General features: G+C 44.3%; 1 protein-coding gene across 1 annotated transcript in view; it reads right to left on the bottom strand.

Annotated features, from left to right (window-relative positions):
* The window catches only part of sorcs3a (sortilin related VPS10 domain containing receptor 3a), a 156,315-nt gene that overhangs the window by 36,097 nt on the left and 99,716 nt on the right, over nt 1–20,502 (bottom strand). The window contains exons 5-7 of the mRNA XM_035535023.2: nt 5,269–5,342; nt 3,588–3,652; nt 1,297–1,415 (exon numbers count right to left, since the gene is read on the bottom strand). Coding sequence (XP_035390916.1) covers nt 1,297–1,415; nt 3,588–3,652; nt 5,269–5,342 — 258 coding nt within the window. The remainder of the gene's footprint in view (nt 1–1,296; nt 1,416–3,587; nt 3,653–5,268; nt 5,343–20,502) is intronic.

Genomic DNA, 20,502 nt, shown 5'->3' with positions numbered 1-20,502 from the left:
GAGAGAGAGAAAAGGAAAGACAAAGGGTGGGCAAGAAAGGACACTGGTGCACTAGCAGCATGTCTCTTCCAAAATGGACTTTGGAGGATGCAAGGAAGGAGATCAATGGCTTCCGGAAGCCAATAAATTTCAGGAGAAACTGGAACAATCGATCCACCCCCACAACCCTCAGCAGGTATCCGGATGAGGCCGGGCAACAGGCTTTTGGAGGGGAGTAGTAGATCCATGAAACGGCTGAGCAGCGTGCAGGCTGTCATCTTATCACCCTGCCAAAGAGTGATCTGGGGGCAAAGACCCAAACACAGGCAGCCAATATCTGAGGATTGCCAAGAACTCTTTCTAAAGAAGTCGTTGGGGGCGGGGGTGGGGGGTGCCCGGGAGGAGTGCAAGCGCAGCTGGCGGTGAACGGACTTCTCCCGAGCCTGAATTTTAAAGCGATTGCCTCGTCATTTGCACGGCGTCACCGTAAATCATACTCAGGCCAAGGAGAGAAAATTAAAATGTCCCGTGAAATTGCATTAACATTACTTTGGAATTCAGGCCATTACCATCTCAGATTCACTCCACCGCAAATGTTCATTAATCCGCTGCACTGGTCAGCCTCCAGCACTCACAAACACATGGGATATCATTTCCTTTCCTTGCTTCTAGGACTCAAGGCATCAATTGTTTCAGTTGGCTGTTCAAGCGGGATGAATGATTTGATGTAACCTGTTTTCAGTGCTTTAATTTGGATGTTTTATCTATGTATATTAGTGCATTTAAGAGGTTAAAGCTGTGCATAATCATACTCTATTCAAAGTCTGCAGTACAGAACCCGAAAAGTATGACTAAAGAGCCAGTAATATTGAACAGGGTGAAGTGACGTACAGTCAACGATATAGAGCTATATGAAACCACATCAATAAATAGCCAACAATATATCAAAAATTAAGCATCCTAAAGCACTCTGTGGATATTTTTATATCTTTCAGCACAGTGGAAAAAATAAAACAGTATGTTTCTGTCTGAAAGCATACTGAGTTTAGTTATGTGACATCCAATATACTGCATATTTCAGGGAGAACCTCATTACTGCAAGGACCATATTTATGCATGTCCTAATTAACCATAATGAATTCCACAGTTGAAGACATCGGTGCAGCGCATCGGTGCGTTCAGAAACATATGTAAATTCTGGAATTTCGACTACAGGCGGAAAATAACATATGGGCTACTCTGAAGGAAGTCAAATGGCCCATATCTCAGCCAATGTATCTTCCTTACAAAACCCAGCAAGCTCTGCTTCACTCTTACCTGCACAACGATGTAGTTGTCCTGGACCACCAGCGAGTTGGGCTCAATGTAGCCTGGAAATGGAAATGTCCTGGCTGATTCCAAGCAGGCCTGAGCCCGGCATGTCATATACTGACAGTCTGTGGGGCACCAAAAGAAAACACACACACAAACACACAAACACACACACACACACACACACACACACACACACACACACACACACACACACACACACAAACACAAACACACACATTTGCAAGTTGACACCTGACTCAGCTCATTACCCAGTGAGTTCACCTGGGTGTTTTAGAGCAGGAGCACTAAACTGTGCCTGCCTTTCAGTCTGGCACTGGGAACCACTACTCTAGTGTATGTGTAAAACAGATCTACTTCCCAAAACACACCAGCCCCATGTAAAACTGCAAGTGATGGACATCTACAGCCAAGGTTTACATGGAATGCCTTTTACACCATCCACAAACACAGCCTCCACCCCTGAGCTTTTTTACCAACTTGACAACTCTTGGTGCAGGCCTAAGTTATGGAGGACAGCAGTGATAATAACATTCAGAGTTATGAGGGGGACATTAAATTAGGCCGGTAGCTCTGGAAGGCTTGGGCTAGGATTAATCAGTGATCATACGGTGCATTTATTATTGAGGTGTGCCTCCAGGTCTGGCTTTATCGCAAGCCCCGGGATCTGCTCACCACCTCACTGGTTCTCGCCTGGCTGCCCCCATCCTCCTCGTGACTGGGGAGAGGGGATTGCCACCTGTCCCGCCTTTGTCTGGCGCTGGGGTGAGACAAAGATTGTGGGAAGCAAGATGAAGGAGACAGAGGGAGATTAGGAGAGAAGTGTGGGGGGTGAGGGGGGGTGGAGTGAGAGGGAAGAGTGTCTGCAAGGTAGAGGGAGATCGTGGGACGTGTACAAGAAAGATGATGGAGAGACAGAGAGATGGAGATGTTGAGAGAGATAGTGAGAGATCGAGAGATAGTGATCGGGAGACGGAGGGAGGGAGGGAGGGAGGGAGGCAGAGGAATAAGGGAGCGCAAGAGTTTGCGAGGTTGACGTAAAGTTTTCCTAGACAGTAAAAGGAAGGTGAGGAACAGTTCAGGGAGAAAGCGAAGAATTAGAGTGAAAGCGATGAAAAAATAAAGAAGAAGAGACGGGTGGAAGGAGACGGCAGAGTGCCGTCAAAGACATTAGAAGAGACGGAAGCAGTGACACGCGTGGTAAATAAAAGCAAGCTGCGGTAACCATGCAAATCACTGAAGTAAAACTAGACACAACCAGCCATGCTACACTGCTGAGAATGAAATTCCAGCGTATTGAAACAGTACTGTTATATTGCTTGACCTAATATGTGTTTAAGGGTCAACAGTAACGATATGCAACACACGTTCATATGCAGTGTGTCCACAAAGTCGATGTTGCGATTGCCTGTGGAATGTTTTTGTGGTACGTTTTTTTGTTTTAAATCTCAAAAATGTATTGATTATAATAAATGATACTTGTTAACATTGTCAAAATGTAAAAGGATGGGAGGATTCTAGAACCAGAGCTATACGATGTTACTAAATATGTTTACGTTACCGTTCATGGTCATGGACACAAAAATGGCAGTTGTGATGTTGTATGAAGTCAGACACTGTACAGTACAGTAGTGGGGTACTGCAAAGGGACAGTAGAGGAATGACAATAATGACAAAAATTTACAACAGAAGAATACTGAAAAAATCAGTAGAGGAGTACTGAAAATGACAGGTAGTGAAGTACTGAAAAGTAGAGCACTAAAAAGGACAGTAGTGGAGTACTGAAAAGATCAGTACCAGAGCTGACCTGTGGGGGGGCTATAGCAAGTCATGGAGAAAGGTAAAGCTAAATGGAGAAACGGGAAGGAATATCCAAAAGAGTAGTGCTGTAGTGTCACTGTACCGTCAAGCACTGTGGTAGAGTACTCTGGTACTCAGTACCATTAATCTGGTGTAGATGAAGAGAAGGACAGATCGAAAGGACAGCAAACGAATGAATAAGAACAACAATGCATTTAGCTGACACATTTATCCAAAGCGACTTACAATTATGACTGAGTACAACTTGAGCAATTGAGGGTTAAGGGTCTTGCTCAGGGGCCCGACAGCGGCAACCTGGCAGTGGTGGGGCTTGAACCTTCCGATTACAAGTCAAGCACCTTAACCACTGAGCTACCACTGCCCTGGTATGGAAAGCATGAGTGAAAGAAGTTATGAATGAAACCCATGGGCGCATGCTAAAAGGACGACATCTTTAACGAAGGAAAGATACTCACGGCCATCTGGCGTGTGCGCCTCAATGTGGACCAGATCAGCCTCCTTGTCCAGGCCGCTTACACACCTGCAGCAGGGCGACCGCATGGATCACAGAGAGGAGCAGAGAGGAGAATAGAGGAGAGGAGGAGAGGAGAGGAGCAGAGAGGAGAGAGGAGAGGAGCAGAGAGGAGAGGAGAATAGAGGAGAGAAGAGGAGAGGAGAATAGAGGAGAGGAGAGGAGAGGAGAGGAGCAGAGAGGAGAGGAGCAGAGAGGAGAGGAGAGGAGAATAGAGGAGAGAAGAGGAGAGGAGAGGAGAATAGAGGAGAGGAGAGGAGCGGAGAGGAGCAGAGAGGAGAGGAGAGGAGAATTGAGGAGAGGAGAGGAGAGGAGCAGAGAGGAGAGGAGAGGAGAATTGAGGAGAGGAGAGGAGAGGAGCAGAGACGAGAGGTGAGGAGAGGAAGTTATCTTGGGCTGGGTGAGTGGCGGGGATACGATGAAATGCACTGACTCACTAACAGACATCTTATTTTAGCTCCATTCCTGCAGCGGCAATAAAACCAGACTGCTCCCCTTTATGCAGTGCCATTTCCCCAAATGTCTCACGATGGGAAAATGGAATCACACTGCTGTTTATCAAAACGGCAAAAGGAGTGTTCTTGAGCACTGTGTGTGCATGCACATGCACTAGAGTGTGTGTGTGTGTGTGTGTGTGTGTGTGTGTGAGGTGAGGTGAGGTGAGGTGAGAGAGTATAATTGGAAAAGCGAATTATAGCACCTGTTTCTTGTGTGTCTGCTCGAATGGAAACAGTATTGCTCTGTATTCACGCGTGTTTGTGTGTATGCGTGTGTGTTTCACGCCTGCCGATACACTTCCAAAACAAGTCCCTTGATGGAAGTTGTGGCTGCGACCATCATCGTTGAGCTTTGAGCAGCTCTGAGGTGGCGAGATGAGCTCATCTCTGTCCGCGAGCCCGCTGAACACATCCTACTGCATAACGCGCTAACTCTGAGGTCATCTCTTTCTCCCTGTCCTTGGACACCGTGCAGGGAAGTGAAAAATGGGAATAGATTAAACACATTGCCCAGGACGCTGCTATATGAGATGAGCCTTCATATAGATGCAGGGCCCAGAGCAGTGTATAATGCAGCAGTGTGACCCCTGGCCCCTGTCCTGCCCCTCCCGTCCGTTTGTGATGACGCCATGATTCTTGAAGAGGGAAAACACGTGAGATAATGAGAAACCTCATAGCCTCACCTCATTAAAGGTTCACTTTTACATTGTGATGTAGGCTAGTTGTGCACAGCGCCCCGCCCCCCCTACACACACACACCCCACCCAGTCACTCGTGAATATGTCTCTGTACAGCGAATCAATGCTGCATTCGTGCCTCTTTCTCACAGTTCCATGAAGCCAGGCACAAGTAGTTAGAGAATGAGTCGTAAACAGCAGGATGAATCTGTAATACGACTGTACATTTTCAAAATGTGCAAAGACCAGTTGGGCTGTTTCCCAATCCCACACAAAACCAAAACAATTCACCAACCTATCCGACTGTTTTTGGGTCCTGATGCGATGATTTGCATTTATGGAGTGTGAGAATCGGTGTACAGAGATCGTTTTGCCAAGCACTGAATTCACAGCCGAATATAATGTCTCCTAAGAGACTGCCGGCTGGTGTGAACGAGTCAACGTAACTCACCAGTAAAAGCGGTTGGGGGTTACTCGCTCATGAACAAGCTGCCACTTTCGTCCAAAGTCGAACGAGCTGTACAGCTGAGAGAGGGAGGGAGGGAGAAAGAGAGAAAGAGCGAAAGAAAGGAGTGATAAAAACTTCACACACTGTACACCCAAAGCAATGCATTCATTATTAATTCACTGTGTTTTCTCTCATTTATCCCAATTAGCCACTGGAAATTTTTCTACAACAGCGATCTTAAACCAATGGGGTGAGATACGTATGTTTTAGTTCAGGCTTTGCGTTTTTCAGTCAGGACATTCTTTAAGCCCATTCAGCCATGTTAGTAACTGATACGTAGTAAGACAGACATGGTTTCAGGTGAGCCATTCACTATTTCTAAATTTTTTAAAAGGAAGCATTCATTTTTACACATTCATTTGTATAGAGCTCAGTGCTAAATTGGGCCTTGGGTGTTTTTGTTGCTGATTATGCTGATGAAATGTAGCACATAACTGATTTGGCTACTTGCCTCTTTGAACCAGTCTAAGCTGCACAATTATCACAAATAATCACTAAAATAATAATGGTAATGATAATCATCATCATCATCACCACCATCATCATCATCATCATCATCATCATCATCACCATCATCATCATCATCATCATCATCGTCGTCGTCATCATCATCACCATCATCATCGTCATCATCATCATTATCATCATAAATATTGCCATAATCATTATAATTTTCATTATCTATACTATTATCACCAACACAGGCGATACCAACACTGAGAATATAAATTGTGATGAAGTATGATTAGTGTCTATAGCACAGAGCACTTAATTAATTTCTATGCTTTCTAGGCTGGGAGAACATGACTGATTTGCCAGGCCTCAGAAATGAATCAGCTTACAACCAAAATACCTGTCAATCTTTCCATACTTTAGTTTTTGGGTCATATTTTTAAAAAGTGCAAGGGGTTATTAGTGATATTGCAAACTTACTGCCAAACGCAACCATTTTGTATATTTTCTGACGTTCAACTCAGTGACATAAATAAAAAATCACAATGTGCAATTAAGTCATCTGTTTTAATCCAATGTGTGGATGAAACATTCTCCATACAAACCCTCACAAAGGTATGTTTGTTTATTTATTTTAGCCACCTGAAGCCATCCGGCAGGATTTGCTAAGCAACAAGCACACAAGGCAGTGATTTGCACTGATCTCCATGGAGACAGCCTTGTGGGATGCCTAACGCATGAGGCCAGGTTTGCACTGAGCCCTCTGGGGAATCCCGTGGAGACTGAAGTAACCGAAATTCCTCTCTTACTGTACACACTGGGCATTAAGCCCCATCCTAGAACAAGCACGCCCAGGGGTTTTCGACAGCACAGACAGCACAGCCTTTCGACAGCACAGCCACAGAACTAAAGCCTAATGAACTAATTATTTGGATTTCTTGACGAGAAAGACATGCTCTCAGATGCTGGGTAAATATGGTAGTGTAGAGGTTTAATTAAGTAGTGGTGACTTAATAACAGTACAGCTGTGGTTTAATAACAGAGGAGTGTGTGTGTTAAAAAGGAGTGTGTATGTGTGTTAAAGAGGTTTAATAACGGAAGAGTGTGTGTGTGTGTGTGTGTGTGAGTGAAAGAGAGCGAGAGAGAGAGAGAGAGAGAGACTGTTAAAGCAGACACTTGAACTAATAAAACTGCATACAGACATGTGTAAAGAGCTTGGAAGCTCTTCTTAAGTCTCCTTCTTCACATCTTGGGAAGTTTATGCTGTGTTATGACAGACAAAGACAGGTAGTCAAAAAACAGAGATAGATGCTCAGATCATTAAATCTATAACTGGGGCAGGAAGTTACTTTTTTTTTATTAGTTGTTGGATACTGTCAGAAAAGCATCTCTGTTTATAATTGCTAGAATAAGATTCTCGCCCTACATTCAAAACAACTCCCTGTGTAAAACAAGAAAGAAGGAATAGAAAAAGTACAGAAATATAACAAAGTCAGACAAAGTTAATGAGTAGGTAGGATAGGTAGCGATATACATTAACCCTGCCTTACTCAACGGCTCTCTGCTCTGGGTCACGTGACCTAGGAAAGCTAGCATGACCCTTCCATGTTTCAACATGCGTGACCTAATTTCCACTGCTCTAATTGTGTTTCCATGGTGCCCGGGCACAATTAATGACAAAGGCCTGCTCGTTTTCCTATTAGGCTGATTGATGCTACTGTTGATCGGTCTTCCGCTGGGACTTCGCAGGGGCTGTAATTTTAGTCATCTGGAGAGGAGTCAGAGACCCAGTCAAGCTGTGGCCTATTTAATCACTGGATCTACACCGTTATTGATGGCTTCTATAGTTGTACTGGGTTTCTCTGGAGGTGTATCTATCACCCCTAGGCAAGACAAACAGGTGTTTGGGTAGAAACTCAAGGTAGATTAGCAGCTAGCATTGCCCAAGTTACCGTTTAAAATTACTGTGGCTCTGTAGCAATAAAAGCATTTTGCCAGGTCTGTACTTGCCAGGGAGAAGTGATGTGGAATAGATAAGGCCTTGGGAACAAGTAATGCTGATATATGCCGCTATGCTAAATTAAGTATCCTTGAAAAGCAAACTGACAACTTGGACAATTTAGCAATGCATTTGCTTAGGAAAGGCATCTCATCCACACCATTGGGAAAACGCTGAGCAAGATCAGTTTAGCATGGGTTTAGCATCCCATCACTATTTAAGACCTTTCAAAATGTGTTTGCTTAATCGCATTCATGTTTAGCTTCTTCCAGAGCCATTGTGTTTAATGTAATCTGTCCAGATTTGGCATGAGAGCCTGGGAGACCAGAGCTCATCTATCCTCTGTCGCGCTTGATGCGCCTGGACCGCAGAGTCCCTCTTAAGTGCCGACGTTGACGTATCATGCCGCCGGGTGAGCTCAACCTGTGGCAATTCATCAGCCCAACGACATGCTCCATTTTAAAAGCTCCAAGCTGTCACAAAGTGGGCTTCATAGCTTCCCCACTTCCATCAATAAATCACCAGTTGGGGGTAAGAACCCACGGCCACTGTTAGGTTGCTTCCAGCGGACAGGAAGAGGAAGGTCTGCTAATGGCTACTGAGGGGCAGAGAGAAGAAGAAAAGAATAGATTTCAATAATGCATTCATAATGGAAATCTTACTTAATGGAAATCTTATCGTTTTCATAGCTGTGCACCCTTGACACAAGTGCTAGGTAGACCCAAGTTTTTTCTGCTTGTCCCAAAAGGATAAGAGTAGACAGTTACAGTTTTATGCAAACACATAATTAGCTGATGAGTTAAATCAGATACTTCGGAGGTGGGGAAAATGCTGATGTTTGCATGTTGTGGCTCTCCAGGATTATAATTGCCTAGCTCTACTCTAGGGGTTCTCAAAGTGTTATTTTTTCATCACATCTTGGGGACATGCCTTGATTTGGAAAGAAATATGAGGAGGGAAAGCAAGCAAGAAAGAAAGAGAAAGGAAAGAATGAATTTGAAAGAATCAAATAAAAATACTGGATGATTTCTATATTCAGAAAAGGAATGGCACACAAGACACTGCTTAGCAATCCCCTTCTCCATTCAGTAGGCTTCTAGAACAGTCAGACCCCTATAAAGCCAGATCCTCTTTACTCTTGAAGAAAATGCTTGTGCTCCTTTAGTACTGCTTCTCGAAAGCAAAGCTGACAGAGTGACTCAAGATACTTGAATGTGAAGTGCCAAATGTCCAAGGCTTTTTGCAGATCGTCTCAAAACAGTATCCCTCAAACACTATCGACACCATCTGAACAGACCGGCCCGGCTTCGAAAAGTTTAAAGATTCATGGGCTTGTCATTGTGTCAGACAACCTAACATCTTCTATTATTATTAGACATATAGTTGAAGAGTGGACCTTTACTTTTGGATGCTGAATCCTTACTTTGTTGGATTACTTTCTTTGCTTTTTGACTAATAACATTTTAAGAACAGATTATGCCAATGTTTTTCTCATGTTACCTTGCATGATTGAAGGCATTCAAAAAACTTTGTGAACCCATCAGTGCTAAATGTACATCGCTTAGGGACTGATCTACAGAAACCTTTCAATTTTTAGAATTGCTGCCTCGAAAAGGTCCATATTAGCCAGGCAGATGGCAGAATTAGCGTCCCATGGCTCCAATTAGTAACTGGAGAATTCATTCACAGCTTGCCCAAAGGTGACTACCAACAGCCTTCATTTGATTAAATTTGGACTTACAAATAGCCAGACAAATGGGAATAGGCATTTGAGCGATAAGTGCTGTTGTGCTGCAGTGCATGCATTAGCATTAGCTTTAGCCGTTCTTCCATTAGCATGCAGTTTGCACTGCAGGGCTTGTGCTGGCTCATTTGTGGCCAGATGTGGGCACTCGGCTAAATGGTGTGCCAGCCGAATTTCTGCCACCACACAAAAATGTACTTGGCTTAACCAAATAAAAGAAGGAAAACAGAAAGATAACAAAGGATAATGTGGTACAAATGGGTTCCGTATTAGATAATTAAACAGTAATAAACTATACTATGTCCAGGGAATGAGCCTAAAAGTGATTCGATTCAGCTTGTAGACAACTGATTAGGTGACAGAATAATTACTGTACTCAATAAAGAGGAAACAAACAATGCACAATGTGAAATTGTATTCTAAGATTTCATTTTAGTATTTGTTAATGTGTAAGTAATAAGTTTATATATATATATATATATATATATATATATATATATATATATATTACTTATATATCTATATAATTATTATATGTTTTCATTTATTCACTGTCACGCTCAGTCCATCTTCCGTGTTCCATGTTTTCCATGTCGTTGTGTTTAGTTCCTTTCCATAGTTTCATTTTGTCCTCACATTGTTTGATTGCGTACACCTGTCCCTTCTTTCTGGTTCGTGTATTTAAACCCTGTTGTGTGCCTTAATCGTTGCTGCTCATTGTTTGTTTGGAGGTTTGACTATTTGTTTTGCTGTTTCATGGTTTCATTGTTTGAATGAATGTTTGATGCTTGTTTCTTTATATTCCGTGCCTGTGTGTTTATCTTAGCCTTCGTGTTTCCTAGCCCTGAGTTTTCCCTTGCCTTAGTTATAGCCTGCTTCCCTAGTTTACCTTTGTATGTTTTTGTTTTGTAATGTATCCCAGTACTCTCTGTGTCGGCTCTATGACCCTGGACTGCCTAAACAACCCTGATTTTGGATTTGCCCCTATTAAATCTCGCTCCTCTCAGCACACGCGTCCGCCTCCTTACCACTCAACATTACAGAATGAACAGCCCAACAAGGACGCAGCAAGAGAGCGAGACTCTGGGAGGTGGTTTCGCTGGGACGAAACTCCGGCTGTTTCTACACAGTCCAAGTTCGTTACATCTCAGTGCCACCAAACCAGAGACAGCAAATCCTCTGGCGCTGCGGGTACACGGGCATCTCGTCGTTCCCGGAAAAAGCAGGATCACATTTATTTTGATGACGACAAGATCCCAGGTAAGCGCCAAGAGTCTACCTGTCTTGACCAACGCTGCAGGGGGGAGCGGCCTGCAGTGCAAGATGTGAGAAGGCGGATTGAATGCACAGATAACCTGTCTAAAGTCACTCAGTGGGCACTCAAGCACAAATATGAGCTCTCGGTAGTTCGTATGCGTCTTGAGAACTGCCGAGAAGGTTCTGTGTCTGTGTGTTCCTCCAGGGTCACCCCACCAGCATCTGTGGCTATCCTGTAAGCCACCTGTCCTGATCCTGGTCCTGTTCCTGGCATGAGAGACGCCGCCCATCCTGATCCTGGTCCTGTTCCCAGTGTGGGAGACGCAGCCCGTCCTGACCCTGGTCCTGTTCCCGGCGTGGGAGACGCCGCCCGTCCTGATCCTGGTCCTGTTCCCGGCGTGAGAGACGCCACCTGTCCTGATCCTGGTCCTGTTCCTGGCATAGCGGATGCTGCCAGTTCCGTCCCTGTTCCCAGCCTAGTTGATGCCATCTGATCTGTTAGCAGGTCTGTTCGTGCAGCCTAACCTCTGGACCCCCCAGACCCGCTGTCATTGACTGCCTCTGCTGCACCTCCGGACCCAACGCCGCCGCTGCTGGCCACTGCCACGCCTCCGGACCCACCGCCGCCGTGCCTCCAGGACCCACCGCCGCCACTGACGGCTGCAGCCCTGCCTCTGGACCCCCAGACCTGCCGCTGCTGGTCATCGCAGCCACGCCACTGGACCCACCAGTTCCTGTTCCTGGAGTGGGAGAAACCACTCCACAAGTCCCCGTGCCTCGTGCCAGGCCTGTGCCTGTGCCTCGTGCCAGGCCTGACCCCCTGGTCGCTCCTCAAAGCTCTCCTGTGTCTCCTACTGGCCCATTGTTTTTACTTTCTCTGTTGCCTGGTTTTGTTTTGGCTCCTGTTGTGTTGTCTGTCCCTGTGCCTGTTTCTGTGCCCATTCCGGTTCCTGTGTCTCCCTTTATTTCTGTCCCTGTGTCCATTCCGGTGCCTGTGTCCGTTTTTGTTCCTGTCCCTTTGTCCCTGGCCTGGTCTGTTTTGCGTGCTTGTAATCCTCGTCCTCCCTCACGGTTCTGTTGGTTCTGCTTTCACGTCTGTTCCTGCTTCTTTGCCTGTCACTCCTATTGCCCCGGTTTCTGTGTCTGCTCCTGTGTCTACTCCTGGTTCTTCTTGCCCCGGTTTCTGTGTCTGCTGTTCCGGTGCCTGCTCCTCGTCATGTCCTGTCTTCGGTTCCTGTTTCTGGCCTGTCTACTCCTGTGTCTCGTCTGGGTCCTGTCCCTGCTCCACATCTTGGCCTGTCTGCTCCTATTGGAGTCTTGTCCTAGTCTTGTTTTTGTTTTGTTGTTTCTTGTTCTGCATGCCCTGGTGTTGCGCTTTCCATCTTCCGTGTTCCGTGTTTTCCATGTCATTGTGTTTTGTTCCGTTCCATAGTTTCATTTTGTCCTCACATTGTTTGATTGCGTACACCTGTCCCTCATTTCTGGGTCATGTATTTAAACCTTGATGTGTGCCTTGATCATTGCTGTTCATTGTTTCTTTGGAGGTTTGACTGTTTGTTTCACTGTTTCATGGTTTAATTGTTTGAATTAATGTTTGAATGTTTGATGGTTGTTTCTTTGTATTCCGTGCCTGTGTGTTTATCCGTCCACCTCCATACCGCTCAATGTTACATTCACAGGCAGACTATCAAGGTTTAAATATGAGACTTTGAGTTTAAAATCTGATTGTCACTGATCTGGATTCACTGTTTGGTGGTTCTTTAAAGTGGGCTCCAGAATTCAAGATAGTCTCGAAGATAAAGAGATAGGTTTGGAGCTGTCAGCAGTGCTAGCTCTGTTGGCACTTAAAAGCAATTTCCACTTTTGTTGAAGAGAATACAGTCAGACAAGTTTGATGACATTAGTTATAACACAGCAAAAGAGGTAGTTTGAGCCAGTTTTGAACTGTTCTAACAGTCATTTAGTTATAGAGAAGCTTGCTTTGTTAGCTAGCTAGCATAGGACAGCTTTAAATTTGTTAACTGGCTAGCTTGGACAGCCTTCAGGAATCATGGACGCTGCATATGTCTGCCAGTGGGGGACTACCATTTTCAAACTTGGTGTGTATATCCGACACAAGGGTGCCAGTGTAACTTTCAACATGACAATAACCCGTAGCATACAGCCAAAACATGACTGAAGTGATTCAGGGCAAATCTCTGAATGTCCATGAATGGCAGAGCCAAAGCCTCAATTTAAACCGTATTGAACATCCATGTTGAGACCAGATGATGGAAGTTCATAGATGCTCGACATCCAGTCTCATGACGTTTGAGAGGATTTGTCATAAGGATTGAGCTCAGCTGCCCAAATCCAGTCTTGCACTTCAGACCTGAAGCTATAATTGCTGCCAAATAGGCTTCTACAAAGTATTGAATGAAAGATTATCCCATTCTAAATCCATAGGCATTAATACCGAGTTGCTCCCCCTGTTGCAGCTATAGTGAATAGCTTCCACAATTCTGGGAAGGCTTTCTACAAGATTTTGGAGTGTGTCTGTGGGAATTTCTGCCTATTCATCCAGAAAACCATTTGTGAGGTCAGACACTGATATTGGATGAGAGCGCCTGGCTTCCAATATCCATTCTGGTTTATCCCAAAGGTGTTTGATAGGGTTGAGGTCAGGGCTCTATGCGTGCCAGTCAGGTTCTTTCACACCAAACTAACCCAGCTATGGCTGTATGGACCTTACTTTGTTCACTAGGGAACAGTCATGCCAGAACAGAAAAGGGCCTCCGCCAAACTGTTCCCACAAAGTTGGAAGTATACAAATTTCCAAAATGTCTTGGTATGCTGAAGCATTAAGATTTCCCTTCACTGGACCTAAGGGGCCTAGGCAAATCCCTGAAAAACAACCCCATAATATCCTCCACTAAACTTGGCACACTTTTGATGCCACAATGCAGTCAAGCAGGCGATGTTCTCTGGGTAACTGCCAAATCCAGACCATCAGACTACCAGAAAGAGAAGTGTGATTCATCTCTCCACAGAACATGTTCCCACTGCTCCAGAGTACAGTGGTGGGGCATACTTTACACCATTCTCTCCGACACTCTGGCAATGTACTCGGCGATGTAAGGCTTGCATGCAGCTGCTTGGCCGCAGACAGCCATGCCATAAAGCTCCCAGCACACAGTTTTGGGCTGATATTAATATCAGAGGAGGTGTGAAACTCTGCAGTTATTGAAGCAGCGGAGCATTGCTGACTTTTATGCCCTATGAGCCGTGACGCTCGGTGACCCCGCTCACCCTACGTGGTCTGCCACTTTGCAGGCGAGGTGCTGTGGTTCCTAAATGCTTCTACTTTTCAGCAACGCCACTCAGAGTTGATTGTGAAATTATCAAGGACGGAAGAAATTTCACATTACCATGTATGAATTCAATTAGCTCAAGCCATTTTTTGAGCAATGTATATATATATATAATAGCATCCTGTGGCCACTGTGAATAGCCTGTTTTTTCCCACCTCTATTCTATCGCACAATGGTAACTCCAAGCCTGTTAAGGGAATTCTACTACTGCTTCTAATACCCTTAGATCGTAGTAGCTCCAGTTCCAGACATGTATTAGGCCTAAGCTAACATAGCAGACATAACTCCAGCTCTGGCCCGAGTGCAGCTGCAGTTTGTTTGTTTTTTATCATATTACTGTCCGTCTATTGATTAAAGTCAGAGAATGAAAGTCAGAGAATGTTCAGAGAATGAAAATTTATGGAAAACCACTTAAACATATTAGAGGGAAGCTTGCCACTTACGTGGTAGTGAGCTAAATAGCCTACAGCATGTTCATTTTTGTTTTTCTTTGGGGGTTTTTTCCACTATAAGAGTAGAGTAAGACGTTTGGGTACTGTGAGAAGGATGATAAAGTACTGGTGCACAGAAGTGCAAAGTAGCTGTGAAACTACAGCTGCCCTGAACTCTTAGCCATTAAAAAAAACAAAAACAAATGAGCAAACAAACAAACCCTGCATAGGGCCATAACTTTGTTGTTGTTTATTTGTAGATCCCAATGGGGCTACTGCCATGCCATTTGTTGCATAAGAAAAATATCAGTCCCTCTTACTTTATTACGGTTCACTGTGGGAGGACGACATTGCTATAACAAATAATAACAACTACCATTTTATCCGACCTTTAGGAAAGTTATGTGTACCTACATTGTAATTATGTTTAAAATAATGTACAGCACACGTCTGAAGGGATGAACATGGGGTTATATTCAACTAGAGTCTACAATGCATGTATAAATATAACAAAGAGAGAGAGAGAGAGAGAGAGAGAGAGAGAGAGAGAGAGAGAGAGAGAGAGAGAACAGTTTATATAATTATGAAAATGAGCAACCAAGCACTGTTGTTTCAGTGTCTCTGACTATTACCATAATTCAGTTTCATGCCATGTAATTAAGTTATCCATAAATTCCTGATGCATTTATGTACAGTGCTGTAAATCATGCTGAATCGTTTGCAGTGTATTAGCTGCAAAAACAGGAAAAATACAAGTTTTCTTTCCTTCATACTGTCGAGAACATGCTTAATTCCTTAAGGTCCTAAATGACTCACTTAAAGATGGTATTCTAAACTGAGTTTGACTATAATCTTATTAAACAAGTGGGAGGCACAGATAATTGTTACAGATGTTAATAATTTTGGAGTCACTGAAAGCACACATGGTTAGATTATGGAGAAAATACTACTGAGTCTATTGTGCTTAGTCTAAACAGCAGCTCCTCACCCAGCTTGGTAAAAAAAAACCAAAAAAAACCAAAACAAAACAGAACAATAGTTTTTTTTTACTTTTACAGTTTTTTTCATATATAAGATGTAAACTACTTTCTATTAGTTATCAATTCTAAACAAAATATCTCAAGACAGACCCTTGCACTGTTGCCCAGATAGAGAAGTACCTTAATTTGCTAATCGATTAAGATCCACCACTCATCTATTTTCAGTCATGCAGACATAGTTTTCCTGCTGCTGAATAATTACTTCAAAACCTTAAACACAGATGAAAAACATGAATGTAGTATTTCTTGTAAAAAGCAATAATCCATATTCAGTTGAAATACAGATGTACACATGCAAAAAAAAAAAAAAAAAACTGCCTGTAACACCAGACATTTTACACAAAATGAAGTAAATTAAAAAAAAAAGGTTGTCTGGACTAATTTAAAAAAAAAAAGTTTCCCAAAAGTTATTATTAGTAGATTAGCATTTTGTCCCCTAAAAGTACCCCAGACTTATTTATTAAAAATAAATAAATAAATAAACAGTGCAAATATTTAAAGAGTTTTAATAATTAATGACGGTGGCATGTCGGATGGCATTTGTCCATGAATCATTCCATCATTACTATGCTAAGAGTATACACAGAACAAGTAAATGAGTCTCCACACATCTATTAGTCCTTATAAATATTCATAAAAGGGAACAGGTCCCCAGCTCAGCATGGGAAGTGTGTGGACCGTTATGGAGTGGCTGGGCTTTGCCTGGAGGATGTGAGACAGGAGGCAGGAGGTAGAACTGACACGAGGAAGGCCTGAGCAGGAAGCAAGGCTAAAGATACCAACCACCTGCAGGAGCAGGTGAGACATGCACGGCCAAGAGAGGAAGACCTGACGTCTGTAAAGGTAAAAAAAAAGCACGCACACACATACAAACACAGACACACACACACACACACACACACACACACACACACACACACACCACATGTGCTAGACCTGCCTTTCTCTGAGCTGGATGGTCACCCCAGGAAATGCCAGGTTACCATGGCGATATGAGACAAAAAGCCAAACGCAAACTTAAAAGCACAAGAAGTTGCTAATTCCAAAACAGGCACCACTGTGGACTGTCATCACATAATGTCCAGTAATGTCCAATTCAGCACTCCATTAGCACGGACCCTTCATTCAGTGGATAGCTGAAGAGTGCTCATAAAAGATAAGGACAATGCGTTCCAGAAGAGGGAGGGTAGATGGCGAGCAACCGCAGCACCTCCAGATCAGCCTTTTACGACATAGATGCACAATGTACGGTTTTCACTGAAGGACAAATAAGGTTGCACACACGCTAGCACAAATAGAAGCAGAGGGTGTACAATATCTCGCAAGGCCCAGCCCCTAAAAGATCACGTGTCCAGAGTAAGCTTGCGCTGGAAACAGGTTCACTCCAAATGGTCACACAAATTCCACCGCCTCCCACAAGACATGGAACATGTTAGCCGTGCTAATCTCCCCTGCTGTCTCCAGTGACGAAGGCCCGTCCGTAGACAGGGTGGCAGAGGTAGCGTGTGGCTTATACACCTACTGCCAGTTGTCAAAGTGCAGCCTCAGCCTGTGCAGCCAAGGTGGGGGGGGGGGGGGGGGGGGATGCATAAACCTGCCATGTAGCATTATTTTAAGCCCCTTTCCTGCAGCTGTTTTTTGATGAGCACCGTTCCCGTAGCGCTGCGCTACATGGGGGGAGGGGGAGGGGGGCGGGTTGTGGGGGGGGGGGGCGTTTTGCTGCTGCTATGATTGTGCGAGAAATAATTAGCAGCATACATTTGCATCATTAGCAGAGATTAGCTCTACCAATGTTTGCTGCAAGAGAGTGGAGAGCGAGGCATTCATCGAGGCTGTTTCGCAAGGCTGTTCGTTCCACCACACCCCCCCCCCTCCCCCAGAGATCCCCTGGAAATAATCGACTCGGGGAGGAGAAGTGCGCCACTTTCACAACCGAAAACAAAGAACCCCCAAGAAGATGAATTCGGGTAAAAGGATGCACTCACCGCTCATTTGATTAGAAACTCCTACCATCCTACCAACCTGCCACACTAATTGGTGACCTCATTATGTTCAACATTCTTTATAGACTTATTTTGTAGATTTTTGTAGCTACAATGACAGATGTAGCTCATGTGTGGCCATGCAAAATTTGTCAGCTACCCTCTGCCCCATTCTAGAGCAGTCAGATTCTGACTGCAGGACCCCTGTTGTATATTGTTTGGGCGGTAGTCCAGTCTCAATATAGCAGTGACAGTGCGGCATGGTTGTGGGTGTTGCAGTGAAATGAGCATGTCATGTAGAGCTGCGTTGCTGGAGATATTACAAGTGTCATTGTCACAGGTGGGCAGAGTGTGGTCTTCCACTCAAAAATATATAGCCAGCAGTACATCTGTGGTTAGGAACTGACCATGAATGAGTACTTGGAGGATGGGGGTAAGAGTTTCAGCAACAGATCAACAAATGAACTACACACACACAAAAACGTCAGCAATTAAGTTGGTAGAGAGTGTTGACTTTATGTATTTCTAGCTGTTGCTAGTTGATAGCTCATTACCTTTGCAATATATTTCAAGATTTATCTCGACAAAACATTGCACGAAACGTCCATCTGAGCTTTTTACTCACAACTGAACATTTCGTTCCCAGCCCGCCATCCCCTGGGCAGCTAATACCTATAATCCTTTGGGGAGCAGTGAGAGCAGTCTCATCCAGATGTGGCAGCACCTGTTCAGTGTGATTCCAGCAGCAAAATGATGCCACACACACCATCACTGCCCTTCATGCAGTTTAAGTCTGGCCACCAATTCTTGCACATCTGTCCAATCTAAATAATGTAATACAAATCAGCTTTGCTACTTGTAAAGAAATAAATCCAGTGTTAAAAACTATTTATTTAAACTGTGCCTCTGACCAAAATCTTCTCTTAAAGAATTTCTCTAACGTTCCCATTACTATACAGCATATGCTATATGGCATTGTATTGTGTATATCAGTTTAAATTTCAGCAATGACTTTTGTGTCTGACAGTATTTTGGTATGACTCTAACCTATTTGTACTTGCTAAGGATGCTTTTCTGAGCAGACAACCAAGCACTTTTGTAAGTAGTGCTGGATAAGAGCATCTGCTAAATGCCATAAATGTGAAATGTAAAATATATGAGCACTCGACTGACACATATGTATGTCAAATATTGCCATTATGCACTTTGAGTTTGTCAACTCTTTATGTCATGATGTATGCTAATAATCAATTATGATAATGTATTCTAATGATGTTTCTTTAAATGCTATAAAGGCTGAATGTCCACTTGTTTGTTAGAGGCTGTTCTAGCTACTATAATTGTGGGTCTGTAGCCAGTGACATCCTACTTTTTGCAGTGTACTGTCTGCCATACAAGTGCCTAATATAGCTATTTCTCATCTGTCTTGCATACACACATAGATAGTTGTTGGATACTGCTGCAGTGAAGTAGATGGAGTCCATCCTCGTCATTTTGGCTCAAACAAACCACAAGTCAGCCTCCTTGCATAGTTACACCATCTGACTGGAGGATCCAAGTTACACTATCAGACTGAAGGAGCAGAGTTGCACCATCCGACTGAAGGAGCAGAGTTTCATCATCTGAATAAAGGAGCATAGTTACACCTTCTGACTGAAGGAGCAGAGTTGCACCATCCGACTGAAGGAGCAGAGTTTCACCATCTGAATAAAGGAGCATAGTTACACCTTCTGACTGAAGGAGCAGAGTTACACCATCTGACCAAAAAAAAAAAAAATTACATCTGACTGAAGGAGCGGAGTTACACCATCTGACTGAAGGAGCGGAGTTACACCATCTGACTGAAGGAGCAGAGTTACACCACTTGTCCAAATAATTAATTCATCAACACTGGTCAAAATAGAGACTGTAATTTTGATAATCTTGTCAGTTCTGAAGTAAATAGGCTACTGTTTACTAAGAGATAAATAAAGTAAAACTACTCTAGATATGATCAATACCATATGGCACTCAGTGATGTAGTGTTTAATTTGTTAAACTCTAGGATTATTATTTAGTGTGACGTAGGCGGTACAGAGGAAGCAAGAGGTGAGGTTGAACAGATATGTTCTTTATTTTCCATCTTATTGAACAAACACAAACACAAGTCTAGTTACTTCTCCTGGATCGGAGTAACGACGGGCACTCTTGGTCTCGTCCGCTAATGTGCAGCACTCTCCTTCTGAACGTGTAGGAGTATAAATAGTGAGAGCTCGAATGAGGAGCAGGTTTTTCCTATTGGAAGGCAGGTGATTGCAAGCGGGGCAGGTAAGTGTTACGGTCTTTGTCTGGAGTGGGCATGTCCCTCCATAGGGGACCGGCCTACCATGACAGAACCACCACCACCACCCCCCCCAGACCCCGCCAGGCTCCTGGAACATGGCCGGCCCCACCGCTTCAGGGCAGGCTTAAGCAGGTGTAGCCTATGGAGGGAAGCGACGAGGTCGGGGTCCAAAATCTGGGAGGCCAGAACCCAACAATGCTCCTCTGGGCCATACCCCTCCCAGTCCACTAGGTATTGCAGCCCCCTCCCTCTCCTCCAGGAATCTAGCCGGGTCCACACCCTGTACACCAGGCCCCCTTCCGTCTCCAGAGGTGGGGGTGGGTCACCTGAGGGACCCTCCTCCTCAGCGAGGGGACCCTCCCTCACGGGCTTTAGCGGTGACACATGAAAGGCCTGCAATGCTCGACTGCTCCCCGTTAGGTCTGACACGGGCACTCAAAAGGGGTGAGACCCGTTCCCGTGTGGTGCAACGAGTTCTACATGTACTCCTCCCTTGGGGGGTACGTGCTCCACATCTTGGAGTGTTGTTGGCTATAGAGGCGTTGGAGCTTACCTAGTTCCTGGTTGACTCTCTCTACTTCCCCATTGGCCTGAAGGT

Source organism: Electrophorus electricus, chromosome 18, assembly GCF_041902795.1.
Source record: "Electrophorus electricus isolate QZ-2024a chromosome 18, ASM4190279v1, whole genome shotgun sequence".
In the NCBI taxonomy this organism is placed as follows: domain Eukaryota; kingdom Metazoa; phylum Chordata; class Actinopteri; order Gymnotiformes; family Gymnotidae; genus Electrophorus; species Electrophorus electricus.
This window is presented reverse-complemented; position numbering and strand designations above follow the sequence as displayed.